General features: G+C 45.0%; 1 protein-coding gene across 2 annotated transcripts in view; it reads right to left on the reverse strand.

Annotated features, from left to right (window-relative positions):
• The window catches only part of clcn3 (chloride channel 3), a 36604-nt gene that overhangs the window by 14693 nt on the left and 2070 nt on the right, over positions 1 to 19841 (reverse strand). The window contains exons 2-4 of one of the 2 annotated variants that reach the window (XM_061669902.1): positions 11932 to 12113; positions 3321 to 3481; positions 1158 to 1257 (exon numbers count right to left, since the gene is read on the reverse strand). In XM_061669902.1, the coding sequence (XP_061525886.1) occupies positions 1158 to 1257; positions 3321 to 3481; positions 11932 to 12094 (424 nt within the window). In that variant the 5' untranslated portion in view covers positions 12095 to 12113. Of the gene's footprint in view, positions 1 to 1157; positions 1258 to 3320; positions 3482 to 7685; positions 8056 to 11931; positions 12114 to 19841 lie in introns of those variants that run through there. The other variant, XM_061669903.1, reaches the window with a different exon arrangement.

Below are 19841 nucleotides of genomic sequence, written 5' to 3' on the forward strand. Positions count from 1 at the left end.
AACATAACAGAGCCTTCTCCATGTTTCACAGTGGGGACAGTGTTCTTTGCTTGGTATGCTTCATTTTTGCATCTGCGAACATAGAGCTGATGTGCGAGCTGATGTGCCTTGCCAACACACCTTGTTTGAAATATGAAATTATTTTCAATCATTTTTGTCCAGGGCTGTTTCATGAGTTGTTTTTTTTTTTTTTTAAAGTAATTCTGTTGAACCTCAATTCAAAAGCAATGTCTGACTTTCACTGGTGAATTTTCATTATTTTATTATTTTAATTTTTTTGTCAGATTGAAGTCATTTCTGTGACCACTGTGGGTTTTTCTTTCGTTGACTGAGTGGTACCAACAATTTTGTCCACGTGTGTACACAAGTTGCACAATTACTTTGTCAGTTGTTCAAAGTATAATGCTCTCATGTTTTCACACCGATCAGTCAAGTTTAGTCTGGAAGTTCGATGCCGATTTTGGTTTTTATTGAAATATATAAAATTTAAAGTTATTCCTCATAAATAAAAGATTTCTTCCATACAAGTTCAAGAAATCATTGGACTGCCATGGAATCAATGTACCGTCCACGGCTGCATGAGTTAGTGACAGACATTTTAATCCAGAATTCTTCGCCTACATCATCAAAAATAGCAAAAATAATATCCAAGCAAATCAGCCTATGATTGCCCACACTTGCTTGAATGACTGTATGGTCATCCAATGAGTTTGGGTTCGTAGTTAAGCGTAATCAGGAGTGTTTACTAGCCTCAGAGCGCTAAGAACCAGTTATGGACTCGCTTATCAAAACAAGTCGACAGAGGAGCCAGCGGAGGTAGCGTGACCACTTTAAGTGTGGCCGTTGGCGATATTTACCCATATAAAACCAAGGCAGTATATAAAAAATGATTAGAATTATCATCATTATGTGTTTTTTTTTTTTTCTTTTTTTAAACAAGTGTCTTTACCGTTATTGATCAAATTATATGAAGATGGCCCACATGATTTAAGAAAACGAAGAATAATTCAATGCATGACAATATTTCACAGAAAATGTGTTTGCTTGCGCCAACGGGGTGCGCAGAACACACGCGTGTGCAATGCAATTGTGCCACCCCTGGCTCAATGTGAGCTGGGAAAACATGCAAGTTGCAACGGAAGGACTAATGGCATTACCGGAGGCTAAGCCCGTTAGCGTTACCACCAGCCATCCGGACCAGGCGTCATACAGACTCTTGGAGAACTCCCACGCCGACTCCTTCTTCTTACTGTTGATCTGCACGCACACAACACTCGGATGACTTATACGACACCAGCCATTCTCGACCACCGTGTTGCGGCACAACAGTGCCACAGGAAATTATCCAATTCATTTAACTGGTCAAAACATTCTTACGCATTTACTACAAATGTAATAATAATTGAATATAGGACACCATTTCAACCGCTTTGATAGTGTCACACTCCACTTTAGCTTTATAGTCGGCTGACACTGACAGGAGCGCTACTGCTACTGGCAACGGCAACATGACACAGTATTAAATTGTTAAAAGGCACAAAGTGAAATCAATAAGTCAATATTGTACTGCGATGAAGCTTTTTGTTCTTTGCAGTTCAATTCAGATTTTTTATTCACATCAACAAGGTGTAGGGTGTAGCCAAGATGTGCTTACCAGTCGTTCACCGTACCGACTTTAGAAGTATTATACATTTTCATATGTATTATTACTTTGTTGTTAAAATGACTCAAAAGTAAGTGAAACTCCAAAGTGTAAGACTCGCGACTTGACTGTCTCGACTTGGGACATGACTCAGGACTTGACAGCAAAAAGACTTAGGACTCTCACCCCCTGCTAACAGCTAACGAGGTAAACGATTGGTTGCACTTTTGCACCGATGGTTTTTCACGTTTATTTTAGTCTTCAGACCGACGTAAAAGCCGATGACAGGAAAAAAGAAAGGAAAAAAAAAAAAAAAGCTTAACTGAAACTTCAAAGGTCAAACTAGCAATTTTACATGACAATGAATTGGGACAAATTTCACAAACGTCTCACAGTATCACAAACAGTAATCTTGTGCCTCAGTGGTGGGGAGGTAAAGGAATCAACGTTTTATAGCATTTGCTTCCATTACTGTCGTTTTCGTGCCAAAATGCCGAGTTCCGGTGCGTTCCCTTCAAAATAAAAGGCTACAAGCTTAAAACAGGACGTCACGTTAAAACTCGCAAATATAAACCATTTGACGTGATAAAACAGTCCCAAATAACTATTTCAACAATGCTATAATTTAACGTTGAGCTGAAACATGAATTAAATGAATATAAAGTCAATTGGGTTAGTTGCCTTTTAGTTCATAGCTTTGCTATTGATACTGTTCATAAAGAACCCTTGAGTCAAATGTTCATTTTAGTCTATGCTGCAGGCTGCTAAGAAAATGGATGTTCATAATTGGAACACCCTTTATTTAAACCATGCAAACATTTTTGAATGTTTTTTATTGGCCATCAAATAGTAACAGCACTGCGCTACAAGACACGTGACGAGGCAAAAACGTAAACTAGCTTTCGGATTCATATGCAACGGCGACGGCGTAATGTAAATGTCTTGTGCGCAGCCTATCGATGACGTCATGGATCGGATCGGCGACTTATGACATGAAAGCCGATCAGCATAAAATGCTAATTATCGGCCGATACCGGTAACGCCGATCAGATCGGACACGGGCAGTGTACGACCGTCTGATCCGCAAGTGGCTACATTTTGAGTCAAGTACAGTCGGCGGAAAATAAATAATTGCGAGTGGCAGTTTCGCAAAAATAAAATGGAGGTAATATTTGTGTTTCCTATCGAGGCGTCTTCATTTTCATCTTCATTTTAGGTTATGTAGTTTGGTTAAGCTCATAAATGCACAGCATTATTATGTCACTGCTCAAGTTGCACAACAGGCTCCTTATTCCTTTTTTTAATGCTTTATGGGTTTTTTTTTTTAAATAAAAATAATAATAATAAGAAGAAAAAAGGCTAAGTTTAAACTGAAATGTATCAATGTTTTATATCGTGAAATGGCTTATTTCTTCTCGTGCGTTCATAATTGCTCAACAACCAAGCAAAAAGAAAAGTGTTCCGAATACTTGATTATTCAATACATTTGTTTTAGTGGGACACAGTCATAATCATGATACATTTTTCTGCCAGCCCTCGGCTCAATAAAGGTTGCAAAACACACATTTAAACTGTCAGATCAGACAGGTTCAATATTTGTTGAGAGGGCGGCGGTTCAACGCTGCAAATAAAATGCCATTAAACGTGTCCTGTTGGTACCGCTGAGACTGGTCATTACCTTCCGGTGCCTCTCACGGTCCTTGCATTTTTCGCGCACCCAGTCGATGGTGTGGAAGTCGTCATACGTGCCCACGCCCGGAATGGGCTCCTCTAAGAAGTCCAGCAGGTGGGTGGAGCTGCTGGGGGCACCACCCCCATTAGACATGGCATAGTTAGACCCTGTGAGGGAGAAATAAAACATCAGGTCTGATCAAAAATACAGTGTTCCCCTACTATATCGCGCTCGCTATAAGGCAGATTTTTAATACTACTTACAAATACTCACATTTATGAACACTTCTATGTTAGTTACACTTTCTTTGTTTTTTCTCAATACTTCGCTCTGTCACTTAATACATTTAACGTGAACATCTGTAAACTAATTAGATAATTGTAGGCGCGCATCCTGATTAATACAAGACGTACTAGCGGATCAACTGCCGTCGCCGATGTTACGTGTGCTTCGCACTATTGCTTCTATTGTTAATACCTATACCCGGGAAGCCCAATAGAAGACGCTGTGGGAGGTCATGTGACTCTGTGTTGTTTGATTGGTGAACTAGACTGAAACGTCACTGTTGCTTAAATTGGATTGGAGCAAACAGCGCCCAATGCGGAAGTCGAAGTCGTAGTCTTGCACACTAAATAGTTGATAAATAAGCAATAATTGATCAATAAAAGTAGCGAGCGACATTTCGATCATTGTAACGGAGTAAAAGTACCGTTACTTCTAAACGGCAAGAGTTTTTTTTTTTTCTGGTCTCGTCAACTCCTGCGACTTATCCGAAGCAGGTCCCGAGCACACAGGCGGAACCTCAGGCCAATGTGCTCGCATATTAGTCCGCCGCGGAGTAATATTCAGAAATCACATGTGTGGGGAGGGTGGATGTGTGAAACGCATCTAGCTGCCAGCATTCAAGGAGTATGAAACAGCCTATGACGTCAGTGACGGCGGACCCACCCAGGAAAAACTCACCAGATCTATACGATTCACGTAAATGGCCTATATTGAGTTCAAAACGTCAAAGTGATTTGAATGTATGTTTATATGTTAGTTTTACAGGAGTGGCAAATTAACAGCTTGAAGCATGCTTCACCTTGCCTCTTATTTGGAGAACTGCGCGAGCGAGAATCTTTCTTCGTATTATTCACTCAAAGTGATCTTATACGATACGCCCCAATTTCTTCACCGCGAGAGAGTGAGAACAGGTACTAAGGAATACTTTCAGTGCGTTTGTATACATTCAAATGTGTTTAAAGCGTGTTGGGGAGAAACTATTTAAAAAAATGCTTTTTTTAAGATTTTCATGGGTAGGTCTGGAACGTATCCAGTGATGAATGAATTAGTGCCGAGGACTTTGAGCAACCTGGTGGCCACATCTGTCTGAGGCCTTATCCCACCCGAAAGGCTTTTTACTTGTAACTATGACAACCAGCCGTGGCAGTAAACCGTAGCTTTAGGAGCACAGTCTGCTTCCTAAGCCGACCATACAAAATGACCCTGATCGCCTCAATGTGGCCCCCTGAAGTATCACGTTGCTGTGTGAAGCCAGCTGAAGAAACAACAAGGAACAACAAGGAAACTGTTCCCCCGCTATATCGCGGGGATTGTTTTTGTGGGTTTTTACACTTCACAGACAAGTCCGAATTTAGCGTTGCACACCTTCAGAGTCGTACCACATATTCCAGGTAGCGCTAAGGTCTACTGGAAGAGATGCTAAATAATTAGAGCAGCCCTGATAGGGGCAGTTCCGTCCGTGTACGACCGGAGTCAGAGTTCGGTCCGCATAGCCGGTAGTAAATCGGACTCGTTCCCGGTGAGGGTTGGACTCCGCCAAGGCTGCCCTTTGTCACCAAGTCTGTTCCTAACTTTTATGGAGAGAATTTCTAGGCGCAGCCGAGGCGTAGAGGCGGTCCGGTTTGGTGGCCTCAGAATTGCATCTCTGCTTTTTGCAGATGATGTGGTTCTGTTGGCTTCATCAAGCCGTGATCTCCAATTCTCACTGAAGCGGTTCGCAGCACAGTGTGAAGCGGCCGGGATGAGAATCGGCACCTCCAAATCTGAGACCGTGGTCCTCAGTCGGAAAAGGGTGGCGTGCCCTCTCCAGGTCGGTATGAGATCCTGCCCCAAGTGGAGGAGTTCAAGTATCTTGGGGTCTTGTTCACGAGTGAGGGAAGAATGGAACCCGCGATCGACAGGCGGATCGGTGCAGCGTCTGCAGTGATGCGGTCTTTGTATCGATCCGTTGTGGTAAAGAAGGAGCTCAGCCGCAAGGCGAAGCTCTCAATTTACCGGTCGATCTACGTTCCTAACCTCGCCTATGGTCACGAGCTGCGGGTCGTGACCGAAAGAACGAGATCCCGGATACGAGCGGCCGAAACGAGTTTCCTTCGCAGGGTGCCCGGGGTCTCCCTTAGAGATAGGGTGAGAAGCTCGGTGACTACGTCTCTCAGCGGGCCTGGGAACGCCTCGGAATCCCCCCGGAAGAGCTGGATGAAGTGGCTGTGGAGAGGGAAGTCTGGGCGTCCCTGCTAAAGCTACTAGCCCGTGACCTGACCTCGGATAGGCGGTAGAAAATGGATGGATGGATGGATGGATGGATCTTGAGTACATAGTACGGTATTTACAGGAGATTATAAAAAAATGAAAAGTTAGTTGATAGTTACACCACAGAATTCAGTTTTTTTTTTTTTTTTTTAAAGTGCCCCAAAACGGATATCCTTATTTTGTTTCTAAATACATTCAATATGTTTAAAGTGTTGAAAACATGTGCAAAGACTAAGAAGAATATAGTAATGAATTGTTCAGATATGGCTTAAAACTTTTTTTCACCTTCTAAAGTTTCCTTTTTTTGTGGGCAGGGCTAAAGTTTACTTTCTGGCTTATTCCCTTTATTCCATGCAGTGGCCATTCGGCGGAATGAATGAGGAAGTGGCCATTCGGCGGAATGGCCACTTCCTCATTCATAATGGACCCAGTTCTACCAGTATAGGGTGCTTTTAGCCATCAAACTGTGCCCACAATTTGGAAAACAAACTAACGTGTTTTGTGTTATTTGGGCTACTACGTCTCTGCCGTCTGCCCCCATGCGCGTTGCATTGTGAGGCGGCGGCAAACCCCACAGGATCCGCCTGGGAAAGGTCGGAGTACACGGCGAAGGGCTTTCAGCCACTCACATTGCGGGTGAAGAAGAGGAGGCGGGAAAAACCGTTCGGCGACGGCCGCCAAAGCCTGCAACTCGGCGGCCACAGCACTGCGTGCGCCACGGATGACTTCCCGCCTCCTCCTCCTCGTGACGCATTGCGGCTGACAAGTCCCTCCGTTGATTAACCGCCTGCTGAACTGCAACAGAAACAAAGGGACAGAATGACTCTGCGGCCTGGGAAAGCGTGTGCTGGTGCACTGCTCCTCTCCCTGCAGAGGAGCCATGATGGCATGATGAAACATGGAAGTATTTGATTGACAGGTAAAAGTTGAGAGGAGGCGGGATTTTCAGCACACCCAGCGACATGCAAGAATGTCTCCATTCTTGAAGCCTGACTTCACATAGTTTGCGAATCTTTTCATTTCCAACCCCGTTCCCAATTACCTGACAAGTTTCAGTCAAAAATTATCCACATTTAAGCTTTTGCTGGCCCCAAATTCCAATGTGTTCTTGAAGCTGACCCAGTAAATATTACTGTGACAGTTCTGTGTCACGACTTGCCCTAAAAATCTTATTCGTCAAAAGAGCAGTGTGGGCTGTAAAATAGGTCATGTACTGTAGTTACTGTATCAATATTTTTTTCAAATCACTTCTCAATTCATTTCTAACGAGTGGGAATCCGTGTCAAATTAGTGTCAGCAGACGAGAGCCCTCCATGGAAGCAACACGGAACAAAATAGCAAACTTGTCGTCAGAGGCAAAAAAATGAATGGGGTTTGATGAAGGAAGTACCGGCAATTGTCACAATGCCGCAAACATGCTACTTAATTAGGTATTACTAAAAAAAAAAAAAAAAAAAAAAAAAAAAAACTGCAAATATTGGTAACACCAATCCTAAATTTATATAATAAATAATTATTTCATTTATTGCGGGGGTTTTCTGGACTGTAAACCCTTGCGATAAACGAGGATTTACTGCATTCGAAATCAAGGATTATGAAGCCCTTTCAGCACGGCCAAACGAAGACATTAATCACGAAGCCAACAGGGGTCCTCCCGGGGCGGCGATCTATTTGGACACAAACATCCAATAAATGTATGGAGCATGACAGACGCCTCGTGACGGGCTGTGGTCGCCACGGCTCACGGGGCCTCGCGCTTAATCTCATTATCCTCGCTCCGTCGCATGACGTCGTCAATAGCGACGGCGCGTCAAAGGTCCGGGCTCCGACTCGTACCTCGTCTTGGGATCTCCCGCAGGGGGATGGCGTCCCCTCCCCCGTCGTAAGGAAAACAGGGGTCGGCGCCCTTGTCCTCCTCCTCCATGACGATGGACAGAGAGTCGGCACGAGGAGGCTAGGCTACGCTAGGCTAAGCTAGTCTTCCTTGAGCACAGGTGCGTGCGTCAGCCGCTGCCATGTTTGCCCGAGCGACACGAGCACGGCTGCACAAGGCTGTGACACAGAGAAACTGTGTGTGTGTGTGTGTGTGTGTGTCTCCTCTTTCACGAACCCTCCCCTTCTTGCTCCCTCGCTCCACTGCAGCAGCTGACTTCAGGGCTGATGACATCATCACACACAAACAAACACTCACAGCCTGCTCAGTTGCCAGGGGAGACCACTGAGCCTGTGCTGACCACTGACAAGCACCCCTCTATAAGACATGAAGACCTTTTCCACCGCAGGAACCGTGACAGGAAAAAAACTACGCGGGTTACAGCAGGTTACTCAAGGATTATTTCGTTCCTCCTGTGCCCCCAGGTCTTCTCCCAGGAACTCTTAAGGGGCTGGGCCTGATGGGTGTAACAAAAACCGATTTGAATCGGAAAACCGCTTTTGATATAAAAGATGCGAGTGCACCGGTACACGAATTTATGAATCGTATCGCATCGAACTCGATATAGCTTGAACCGGAAGCAAAGCAAATTGATTGAAATAGTGCATTTCATACACAAGGTAAGTCAATGTGCGCTACGTGATTGAAAGCATTTAAAAACAAAGAAGAAAAAATAACATTTAAAACATCCATCCATCCATTTTCTGAGGCGCTTATCCTCACAAGGGTCGCGGGAGTGTCAATGAATAATCACGTTTAATAATTAATCGGATGTGATTTCAAGATCAATCAAAAATAATCGTTTTGTTTTTTTCCCCCCCATAATCCCACAGACCTAAGGGCTTGTAGCTTGAAACTGACCTCCATTGATGATGTCATTAACTGTCCATCCAGCTTGATCTGTATCTCCCTCCCCCCTTAAACTGCTCTCTTAGCATTGACTGCATCATCTGCAGTGCGTGAATCCTATTGAGAAGTAACTGCTTGTCTTAATCACGGTCGAAGGGGTTATTCACCTCAAACCATTTGAGGACAGGTGGAACCGCTTCAGTATCTCACTCCATTCTTGTTTGGACAAGGAGTGGACCTTCTTTTTTGACACATTTCTCTATGTTCTGGTTGACATCAGAGACGTGGTTGAGGGTCTGCACCCAGCACTTGCGGCCAGAATCACTATTTCTTATTCTCCCTCTGCTCAACCCACCTTCCGATCTGATTGCCTTCATCGGTTTTTACTCAAGACACGTGACAGCAGGTGCCAGACCAATCATGGCAAGAGTAATGAACAACGTGGTCCCCAAAGGCAGCAAAACCTTCGAACGTCTCCTTACAACCACCAGGCAAGGTTTTGAGTTCCTCCATCAGCTGACAATACAGCCATGCTCCCATTGCATATTGATGATGCCCTGCAGCTGAGATGTCCAGCATCCTGGTAACAATGCAAACCAGGTTCCCCTTATGGTCTGCAAGCCGTTCAGTTTTTATGAAGATCTTGTTGACACTGACCATGTAGGGGAAGTGCATCCACAGTGCTGGTGTTCGTCCTCCCTTTTCAAGCTTTTGAAAGATTCTTTGAACCTTTCTACAAAGACTGCAGCTATCGGGGCTGTATGTCTGGCTCCCATTTTCCCAACAGCTATCTGATATTAGCAGTGATATTACACAAGGACCTGAGGTAAGACTTCAAGTGTAAGGAAAGAGGAAAGATTTTTAGGAAAGAATATGTCCGATATACCCCCACTAGTCCAAACATGGTATTTCGATTAATATTGTGTTTGTGGAATAAGAATTAAACAGAAAAGTCATCAAATTTCACCTCATCCACCCCTGGGACCTTGCCACCGAGGAGCTTTTTACCCACCTCTGTGACCTCAACCCCAGACATAGAAGAACCCACCTCATAGTCCCCGGACTCTGCTTCCTCACGGGAAGGTGTGTCAGTGAAATTGGGGTCTTCAAAGTATTCGGCCCATCGACTCGCCGTGTCCCGAGTTGAGGTCAGCAGCGCCCCATCCCCACCATACACAGTGTTGACGGTCCACTGCTTTCCCCTCCTACGACGCTGGTTAATGGACCAGAATTTCCTCAAAGCCGTCCCCAAGTCGTTCTCCATCGCCTCATCAAACTCCTCCTACGCCCAAGTTTTTGCCTCAGCGACCACCAAAGCTGCGTTTTGCTCGGCCAACCGGTACCCACCAGCTGCTTCCGGAGTCTTTGCACATTCCCAACAGACCCTCTCAATAAGTTTGGGTCTGCCAGGTCGGACGGGCAGCTTCCTCCACCATTGGAGCCAACCAGGTGGTGTTCGGTTGACGGCTCCACCCCTCTCTTCACCCGAGTGTCCGTGACATGCGGCTGCAAGTCCAATGACACGACCACAAAGTCGATCATCGAACTGTGGCCTGGTGCCAAGTGCACGTTGTCACCCTTTTGTCTGAACATGGTGTTCGTTATGGACAATCCATGTTGAGCGCTAAAGTCCAAGAACAGAGCACCATTTGGGTTTTGGTTGGCCTGGGCATGGGGGGGGGGGGGTGCGTTCTTCCGTATCACGCCCCTCCACCCAGCAGAATGAGCGAGTTCACAGCAGGAGCGCTTCTCCAACACCCCGTTCCAAAGACTCCAAAAAGGGTGGGTACTCTGAACTGCTGTTTGGCGCATAGGCACAAACAGTCAGGACCTGTTACCGGGACATGTTACGTATGTGACATGTTATTTTGGTAGTTTTATTTTGGCCCGAATCCAAAAATGGGTTTTTGGGATATTTTCGGGCCGAAACACTTTGGCGGCCGAAGTTTTAGTGCATCACTAGTACATACAGGGTGCTTTATGCTTAGTGTAGTCACTGTGTGACATGTTGCCAATCTGATGATCTGTAAGTAGCAAAACTTTGAGTCAAGTACTGTAGGTGAAAAACATGGCAAATGTGCCCAGAGAGGAATAAGAGTAAAATGGACCATCATCACATACCCAAACCGAGGAGGGTTTTGGTGAAGGGAGATGAAGGAAATATTTGTTTTCTCTCGAGGTCTTCTTCATTTCAGTTTGAAGACACACTTTCAAAACTTAAGAGTAGTACAAAGACTGTGTCTTATTCCTAGTCAGCTGGTCTAAGTTAATAAATGCACAGTGATGAACCTAACGTATTAAACGTATCACAAAATGCTACAATGCTAGCTGCTTAAATGAAGATGAAGGCTGGTAATGCTTTAAGAAAAAAGAAAAAGAAATGAACGCCTTCTCTTTTATGCACAATGTGAATTGAGAATCAGGTCGGAATCTATCAAATAATATACTAAAACTGCCTTTTACCATCTGAAGAACATATCCAGAGTGAAGACTTGCATGTGCCAAGCAGACCAGGAGAAACACATCCATGCTTTTATCTCAAGTAGACTTGACTATTGTAATGGTCTTCTGACCCGACTCCCCCAAGAGAGCATTAAACAGCTGCAGATCATTCAGAATGCTGCAGCTCGGGCGGGCTCTGATCAGAACAAAGAGGTAGAGCAGACTACTCGAATTTGAAAGTCTCTAACCTGGCTCCCAGTCAGCTGTAGAATAGATTTTAAAGTTCTGCAACTGGTCTAAAACTCACTAAATGGTTTTGGTCCTGAATACATGAAAGCAATGCTGATGGAATATAAACCCAGTAAGGCGCTGAGATCCACAGACTCAGGTCAAATAGGGGAGCACAGAGTCCAAAGCAAACATGGTGAAGCAGCATTTATGCGCACAAATGGAGTAAGTTGCCAACAGAAGTGACGTCAGCCCCAAGTGGGAATGTTTTTAAGTCCAGGTTTGAAAACTTTTTCTCATGGTTTTTAGAACATTTCCACTTTTAAATGATATTTCTTGCCCTGAACACTGTTTTAATTGTACTTTTATTTTTCCTGTTTTACATGTTTATAAGCCGTTTTTTTCTCTCTCTTTGTTTTTTGAAATGCATTTCATCATGTAAAGCACATCAAGTTACCTTGTGTTTGAAATGGGCAATCGAACTAAATTTGCTTTATCGGTACCGACAATTATTCGATAGACTTTTCAGTAGGCCATCAATGACTAAAATATTCTACAGCCGCAGAGCTACGTTGGCGGAATGACCGAATGTCCACACAGAAGGCCCCGTCCGGGCGCTCCGCTCCCTACCTGGGGAGGAAGCGTCCCCATCGAGCAGGTTGTCATCCTCAGTGGTGTGAAAGTCCATGACGATGCCAGCCCCATCGAGCAGCTCCTCGTCGCTGCTGGCACTGGCGATGCTGTTGTAGCTGTTCTGGGAGTAGCCTCTGTGGTACAGCTGCTCTGACTCCATTTAGCAAAGCACCAGCGCCCTGCAGTAAGAACATGAGCAAATCGCCTCATTAAACATGAAACTTCCTTTTTCCCACATTAGGAAATCTGGGAAAATCCATCGACTGATATATATAAGGTGGTCATGTCTAAATCGATGTGTGTCTTGTATTTAAATACTCAATGTGAGTCATTTTTGTTGTCGTGCAGTCAGTTTTGCAGTAAGCTCCAACTGGGGTGTCAATAAACAGCTTAAAGCGCGCTCAGGAAGGGCAGAACAACATGCTACAAGCAGCAGCGCGTGCGGGTCAACGCAGGATGCTTGCATACACAACCCGCGCTGAACAATCGCTTTTCTTCAATTATCACGTTTCTGTCTCTGAGCTCTTCAGGCAGTTCCTTTGCCCTCATGATTCTCATTTGCTCTGACATGCACTGTGAGCTGTCAGGTCTTATATAGACAGCTGTAGAACCATCTCAAGGATGATCAGAAGAAAGGAACCGCACCCGGGTTAAATATAGGAGTGTCACAGCAAAGGGTCGGAATACTTATGGCTGTGTGATATTTCAACAATTCCGTTTTTTTTTTCTGTCGATATGGGGTGCTGTGTGTACATTAACGAGGGGGACAAAAATCAACTTAAATGATTTTAGCAAATGGCTGCAATATAACAAAGAGTGAAAAATGGAAGGGGTCTGAATACTTTCCGTACCCGCTGTATATAATTGTATTAATTAAAAAAAATTAAAAAAAACCTGCAAAATATTGCTCCAAAAAATTAGACAGTCGCTCCTCAAACTAAGAAATGATTAGCAAAACTGCTCTTCAAAGAATTTTTTTTCCCCCCCCGAGCTTTGGATTCATGTTTTTCATACCGTCCGATTTCGATTATTATCACGATTTTATAACCTTTTAACGTTTTTAAATAGCCATTTATAAAGAATCGGTACTGAAAACTAAAGTAGCTAGAGAGTTTTATTAACGCCTTTTGTTAACAACACTCCTCATCGCAACTCAAATATAGTAAAACATGAACATTTTCACTCAACAGCGCGACGGATGCCGTTGTCACAAAAGATCCCAAAAATATCTTCCCCTGCGTCCCCACCGACACATCTTCAGCATTATTTAGTCAACAGGAAATAAATTATTCAAACAGTATGATCAACACAACACTGGATACGGCCAACAAATAACTTTTTCTTGTTGGCCAGGCCTAAATGTTATGTTAAACTGAATAACACATTTTTTATTTTAAATTGAACTGTAAAGAATGAAAGCTTCCAACACCGTACAATATTGACATTGATTTCATTTCATGCCTTGTAAACATTTTATATTGCATGATGATGCCTACTGACAAGTTGACAACCATCGTTTAGGGAAAAATGATGACGAAGCATCCTGTGAAACATTATGCACAGGGTGCCACGTGGACGACCGCTTAGCACATTTGGCTCACCGTTCTGAGGAACAGGGTTCAAATCCCGGCCACGCCTGCGTGGAGTTTGTATGTTCTCCCCGTGCCTGCGTGGGTTTTCTCCGGGTACTCCGGTTTCCTCCCACATCCCAGAAACACGCGTGGTGGGTTGATTGGAGACTCTAAATGGCCCGTAGGTGTGAATGTGTGCGCGCGTGGTTGTTTGTTTACATGTGCGCTGCGATTGGCCGGCGACCAGTTCGGGCTAGTACCCCGCCTCTCGCCCGAAAATAGCTGGGATAGGCTGCAGCATGCCCGCGACCCTTGTCAGGATAAAGCGGTACAGAAAATGGATGGATGGACGATGCACAGATTCGAACAACACTGCACTGGACAAGAAGAAAAGTGATACAAAAGTATACAGTGACTTGCAGTTCAACAAAATGTACTGCGCAGAAGCTATCGCATCGTTGGGAAGAAGAGTTCTGCCCTCCTGTGTTGTTGGAATACGTACTCAGTGGGAGAGTGAAAACGACAATGAGTTCCATATCCCAAAAGTCGGAGGAAATGGCAACCCGTTGTCCACCCCCGCAGCATGAGGCTGCCACCGCCATGCTTCACTCTTCAGGATTATGGAGGCCAGTGTGCTCTTAGAAACCCGGGTGCAGCAGAAATGTTTTTTGTAACCTTGTGCCTTGCCACAATTCTGTCTCTGAGCTCTTCAGGCAGTTCCTTTGACCTCATGACTCTCATTTGCTCTGACATCCTTTCCAATCAGTCTAATCAAACACAGCTGGACTCCAATGAAGGTGTAGAACCATCTCAAGGATGATCAGAAGAAATGGACAGCACTCGAGTTAAATATAGGAGTGTCAGAGTCAAGGGTCTCAATACTTATGGGCGTGTGATATTTGAGTTTTCCTTTTACAATAAAGCCGCAGAAATTGAAACAATTCGGCTTTTTTCTGTCAATATGGGGTGCTGTGTGTACATTAATGGGAAACAAATAAATGATTTTAGCAAATATGAATACGTTCCGTACCCACTGTATTTCAACTCACCTATGATGTTTGCGTACTTGACTGGTTTATTGTCAACCGTGGCCTGATACACGCACCGTTGCAATTGGACCGTGTCAGAATTTCTATGATTTCCATGGCAATATTAGCATCATTTGACGTGACGTTCTGGTTTTCATCGATCGCTGTCGCTCCTCGTAACTCGGACACCATCTGGAATAGTAACGACGCAAGATGAACCACTTGGTTTGTGAATAAAGGAGTCCGATTGTGGATTCGGATTTCCAGGCTTGAGTTTGAAACACAAGAAATGTACCTATTTCGCAAATACAAAAGCCAGAGAAACTCTTGCCACTGTCTGAACCATTTGTTCAACCAACTGCCACACAAAGAACCGTCCTAAAATGACTAACTCATACGACAACAAACCATACGCGGACGGGAACAATAGCAGGCAACAAAAGCATACAATGCAGAATCAACAGGCAGTCCGGCAAGTGTTACATCACAGCAATAGTCCAAGACTGGAATGCCCTAGATGCAAAAAGCAGAAGGCACATTCTCAAACATATTCATCGATTTAACTGCTGCATAACTGCTCTATAAGCCCTTTGAAATGGCAAATTGTTTGTAAAGGGGTTCCAGAGTTAAGACACATTTTAACAGCTTTGTCCTCTGACCTTTAACTGAGGCCTGCAGTTCTTTGGGTGTGGTAGGTTTTTGCGCTCTTTGGATGAGTCGTCGCTGCGCTCGGGTAATTTTGGTCGGCCGGCCACGCGTGGGAAAGTTCACCACTGTTCTCTGTTTTCTCCTTTTGTGGATAATGGCTCTCACTGTGGATCGCTGGAGTCCCAAATCTTTAGAAATTGCTTTATAACCTTTTCCACACTGCTAAATCTCAATTATGAGATGAACATTTTGAGCTTATTTTGCTTTTCTTCATTGGGTCAAGCAGGTCCTATTTAAGTGATTTCTTGATTGAGGTGTGGCAGTATCAGGTCTGTGAAATTTACATTTTTTTGATGTATGGTATGATAGACGACATTATGTTTTAGCAGGGGGTGGGGGAAATAACTTTTCCACACAGGGACATGTAAGTTTTTTTTTTTTTTTCCTCTATTCATTTTCAAACGATTTAAAAACCCAAAAAATCCACTTGTCAAGGGTGTTCAAGAGGAACAACCTGGAGTGCAAGCTCCTGGAGCCCTTCTACAGATCCTTCAATGAGAGCCCCCCCCACCTACTATATCTCAGTGGTATGCTAGCTGCACTGAGGCAGACAGGAAGAGGCTTCAAAAAGTTGGTCAAAACCGCACAAAAGATCATCGCCCAACCTCTGCACTCCCTTAACTCGATCTACACTTCTTGCTGCTTGAACAGAGCTACAAAGATTGTTTGGGACAACTCACGACCCGCATCCCTCCAGACGGCAATACGGGTCAGTCAAGACCAAAACCAATAGACTCAAAAACTGTTATTGAACGCACATATGAACTGACAGCCTCCTACTAGCCTACTTTATTCATATTCTACTCAATATTCACAAGCCCTGTTTTTATGTGGTGGATTTTAAGGTTGAGTTTTTAATCTCGTCGTGCTACTGCACAATGACAGAATTAGGGGCTTTCCCACGGCCGGACCCTTTGCAGGAACTTCCCTAGCTACCCTGGTAGCTTGGGTTCCCCCCGTGTCTCTACCGAAAAAAAGTACCAGGGCACGGAGGGTTCCCCCTGGATTATTTTGTTTCTCCTGGTGGAGCGGGTCTTCTGAGAGCTACCAGGAACTCTTTGAGGGGGCGGGCTGTGCTGCCGAAAGCTGATTGGTTGACAGACCGCTGTAGGTGTTCACTTTTTCAATTCAAAGAGTCGCCATTATGTGGCGTTCCGCAGGGCTCGAAACAGGAGGATTAAAATACATCGAAAAGCAAAACTTCGAATCATCGATCGAGCGGTGGCGGACCTCGCGGCGAGATTTGCCGTTGCTGACCGACTCTGTTCTGCGAAGGAGAATTCGAGCTCAAGCGGGCGTGTGCGTCTTCCTCGGCCGGGGTCGAGGGGCGTGAGCCTTCCGAACACCGGTCTTTACGTATTCCCGCTGAGCTGCACTTGGTGAGCAAGGAGCAGGCTGGACAAACTCTGTGCTCGCCACTGGCAAAGTCCACCGCTGCCCGACTCAGTCCCACTAAGCAGCGGCGATCCGAGCTCACACGGGCGTGTGCATCTTCCTCGGCCGGGCCAGAGGAGACGAACACCAGCGTCTTCTGCCGACCGGGATTTAAGTAAACGGGATCCGGAATCGTCATACGAGTGAACTCCCTCTGGATCGCCAGCCGAGCTTCATTCCTTCGGATGATATGGAGACGACGGTAACTCATTTGCAGCTCGCGTCAGCTACATTTCGCGAGCAAATGCACTCCTTCCATCCTTGTTACGTAAAAACGTAAGGAGCAAATGTGTTCTAACAGTTTCCCAGCATCACCTCTAAGTGTCGCCAAAGCACCAACAGCCGTAGGAACGTGCGTACGCCAGCCATGAAGTTGCAGGGAGGCACCGCACATTTCCAGTCATTTCACTCCTGATACATCTGAATCGAGCCGTGAAAAAGAACGTACGCCACATTTTTGACTATTTAAATGACCTGTTCGTTTCCTGCATATACTTGTGTACTTAATTGCTAAAGAAATGATATTTACAATAAATCCTGTATCTTTGTTCCTCTATTTATGCCAGTGAGGCATAGTGACAGACACAACAAATGATGAATGGTCTTCTATGAGACGGCAGGAAGTAAATACTGTCATTCATGGATCCACTTTTTGTGACATTTTTGTTTGTCGGCGTGCCGTGAGATTTTTCAATTGTAAAATAGGTTCCTTGGCTCCATCGAGGTTGGAAATCACCGCTCTCGTCAGGTCGTGTATTCTAATCGGTCACGTCAAACCAACATCGCAACATGACAGAAATAACGGGTGCTAACTTACTGTAATTCAATTACTTTATTTTTAATTCAATTATTTCACCCACACCGAAACCTGAGAGCGTGATTCGACAGAACGCCGGCATGTTTACGTCCAACCGTTCGTGGTACCGCTAGCTTTCTAGGCTACATAACGTTTTATCGCCCGCTTGCGAGCCGTACCGTATTCAAAGTACGGGAAAATACCTCGAGCGAGCCTGAAACGAACGTCCTCTCCTGTCCTGAGCGCCGGTGGCCACCAACACACGTTTCCCCCCCATTTTGTCCTTATATTACAGTCGGCGCGCTCCACTCTTGTTGTCGTCGCCACGGTAACGAGTGTATCCGGTCGCATTTGAGTTGAACCCAAACCAAAAAACGGGATGCGGTGGTATCGGAATACAACATTTTATTGCAGTAGTCAGACAATGCGAAAGAGCAAATTTGTCTTGTCGTCTGATCCGGGCATTACGTGTTGCCTGTCTCCGACGTATTGTTTGTCCCACACCGCCGATGTGTTTTTTTTTTTTTTTTTTTTTTTTTAAATAACTTCATTGGCTGTCAGATATTTACAGTACTACGTCAAAAGACACGCGACTAGGCTAAAAATAAACGAGCTTTTGGATTCAAATATATTGTGCACGCGGCGACGCGGCGTAAATGTCTTTTGCAGAGCCGATCAACGACGTCGCAGATCGGATCGGCGAATTATGACAAAGCCGATCAGCATAAAATGCTGACTATCGGCCGATACCGATCAGCCCGAAAAAAATCGGTGTCAAGTCTCATTCAAAACCTTTGGCTACTTGTGTTACTGTGGTCAAAGCATGTTCATAATATAACATTCGGACATAACATGACTGCCTGTTGTCGTACTGGAGCGGCTCCGACTACCGGAGACAAATTCCTTGTGTGTTTTTGGACATACTTGGCAAACAAAGATGATTCTGATTCCATCTTTAGGGTTTTGCCCCACAGTGATTCCCGATGTATGATGCAGTGATAAACAGTTAGCTCACCTTCACAGCTCTCTCCCCGCATCTTCCCCCGAACCCTGCCCACCAGTCCACTCTGTTTACCGCTCATCGCTGGATCACGTGGGCGATCGGCTACTGTGTTTCTGCTTAGGCTCACGTTTGAAAAGGCTTGCTTTTACTCTAGGCACACAAGGTCACAAACTTTCATCGTGCACTTTTTCACAAACTACCCCTCATGAAAGGGTCGGGCTGATTTTGCGATCTAGCCTTCACAGCAGCCTCACTTTGTGATCTGGCTTTGTTTTGTTTTTTTGTGAAACCAAACTTCTTTTCTTTTTCTGGCTCCTTTGAGTCACGTCCAGGTCCTTGCACTTGTCATGGTGTTTCGTTTCACAGTGTCCTCTCGTGTCGTACGCCTACGTTATACCCACGGTGACTCGACAAACAAGACAAACAGGTCTGTCTTCGGCATATGTAAACAAATATTCTGCCTCCCACCTGTCCAGAAAGCTCCTGTTTTCTGCCTTTCTTTTTGCCATTTTGGAGGGGGGTAGCAGCACGGTGACAGTTGTAGCGTGATAGGACGACTGCCACAGAGGAGAGGGCGTTTCTGGGTCCTGTCCTGATTGACAGGCTAAAACAACAGCAGGGCATTGTGGGATTTGTAGTATTAGCAGTGAATGCGCTGTATAATACCGGCGGGCCAGCTCTAGTCGTCACTTGGGATTGCCTCGTGGGCCGAATATAATGACACCGCGGGTAGACTTTACACCGATCTCATGGGCCTTTTCGGTGTCGGCCGATAATTAGCATTTTATGCTGATCGGCTTTAATGTCATAATTCGCCGATCCGGATCAGACGACGAGACAAATTAGCTCTTTCGCGATTGCACTATGTCTGACTACTCCAATAAAATCTTGTATTCCGATACCACCGCATCCCGCAAACGCGACCGGATACACTCGTTACCATGGCGACGACAACCATAATTGATCGCGCCGTGTGTTTTGTTGGAACAAAATGGGGAAAAACGTGTGTTGGTGGTCACCGGTGCTCAGGAGAGGACGTTCGTTTAAGGCTCGCTCGAGGTACGTTCCCGTACTTTGAATCCGACGCGGCTCGCAAGCAGGCCACAAAACGTTACGTACCCTAGCAAGCTACTGCTAGCATGAACAGTTGGACGTAAACATGCTAAAGGTTCGGTGTGGGTGAAGTAATTCAATTACAGTAAGTTTGCACCCATTATTTCTGTCCCGCTGCGATGTTGGTTTGACGTGACTGATTAGAACACACGATCGGACTGGAGCAGTGATGTCCAACCTCGATGGAGCCAAGGAACATATTTTACAATTGACAAATCTCACGGCACGCCGACAAACAAAAAATGTCACAAAAC

The sequence above is a fragment of the Phycodurus eques genome, unplaced genomic scaffold (assembly GCF_024500275.1).
Source record: "Phycodurus eques isolate BA_2022a unplaced genomic scaffold, UOR_Pequ_1.1 contig_27, whole genome shotgun sequence".
In the NCBI taxonomy this organism is placed as follows: domain Eukaryota; kingdom Metazoa; phylum Chordata; class Actinopteri; order Syngnathiformes; family Syngnathidae; genus Phycodurus; species Phycodurus eques.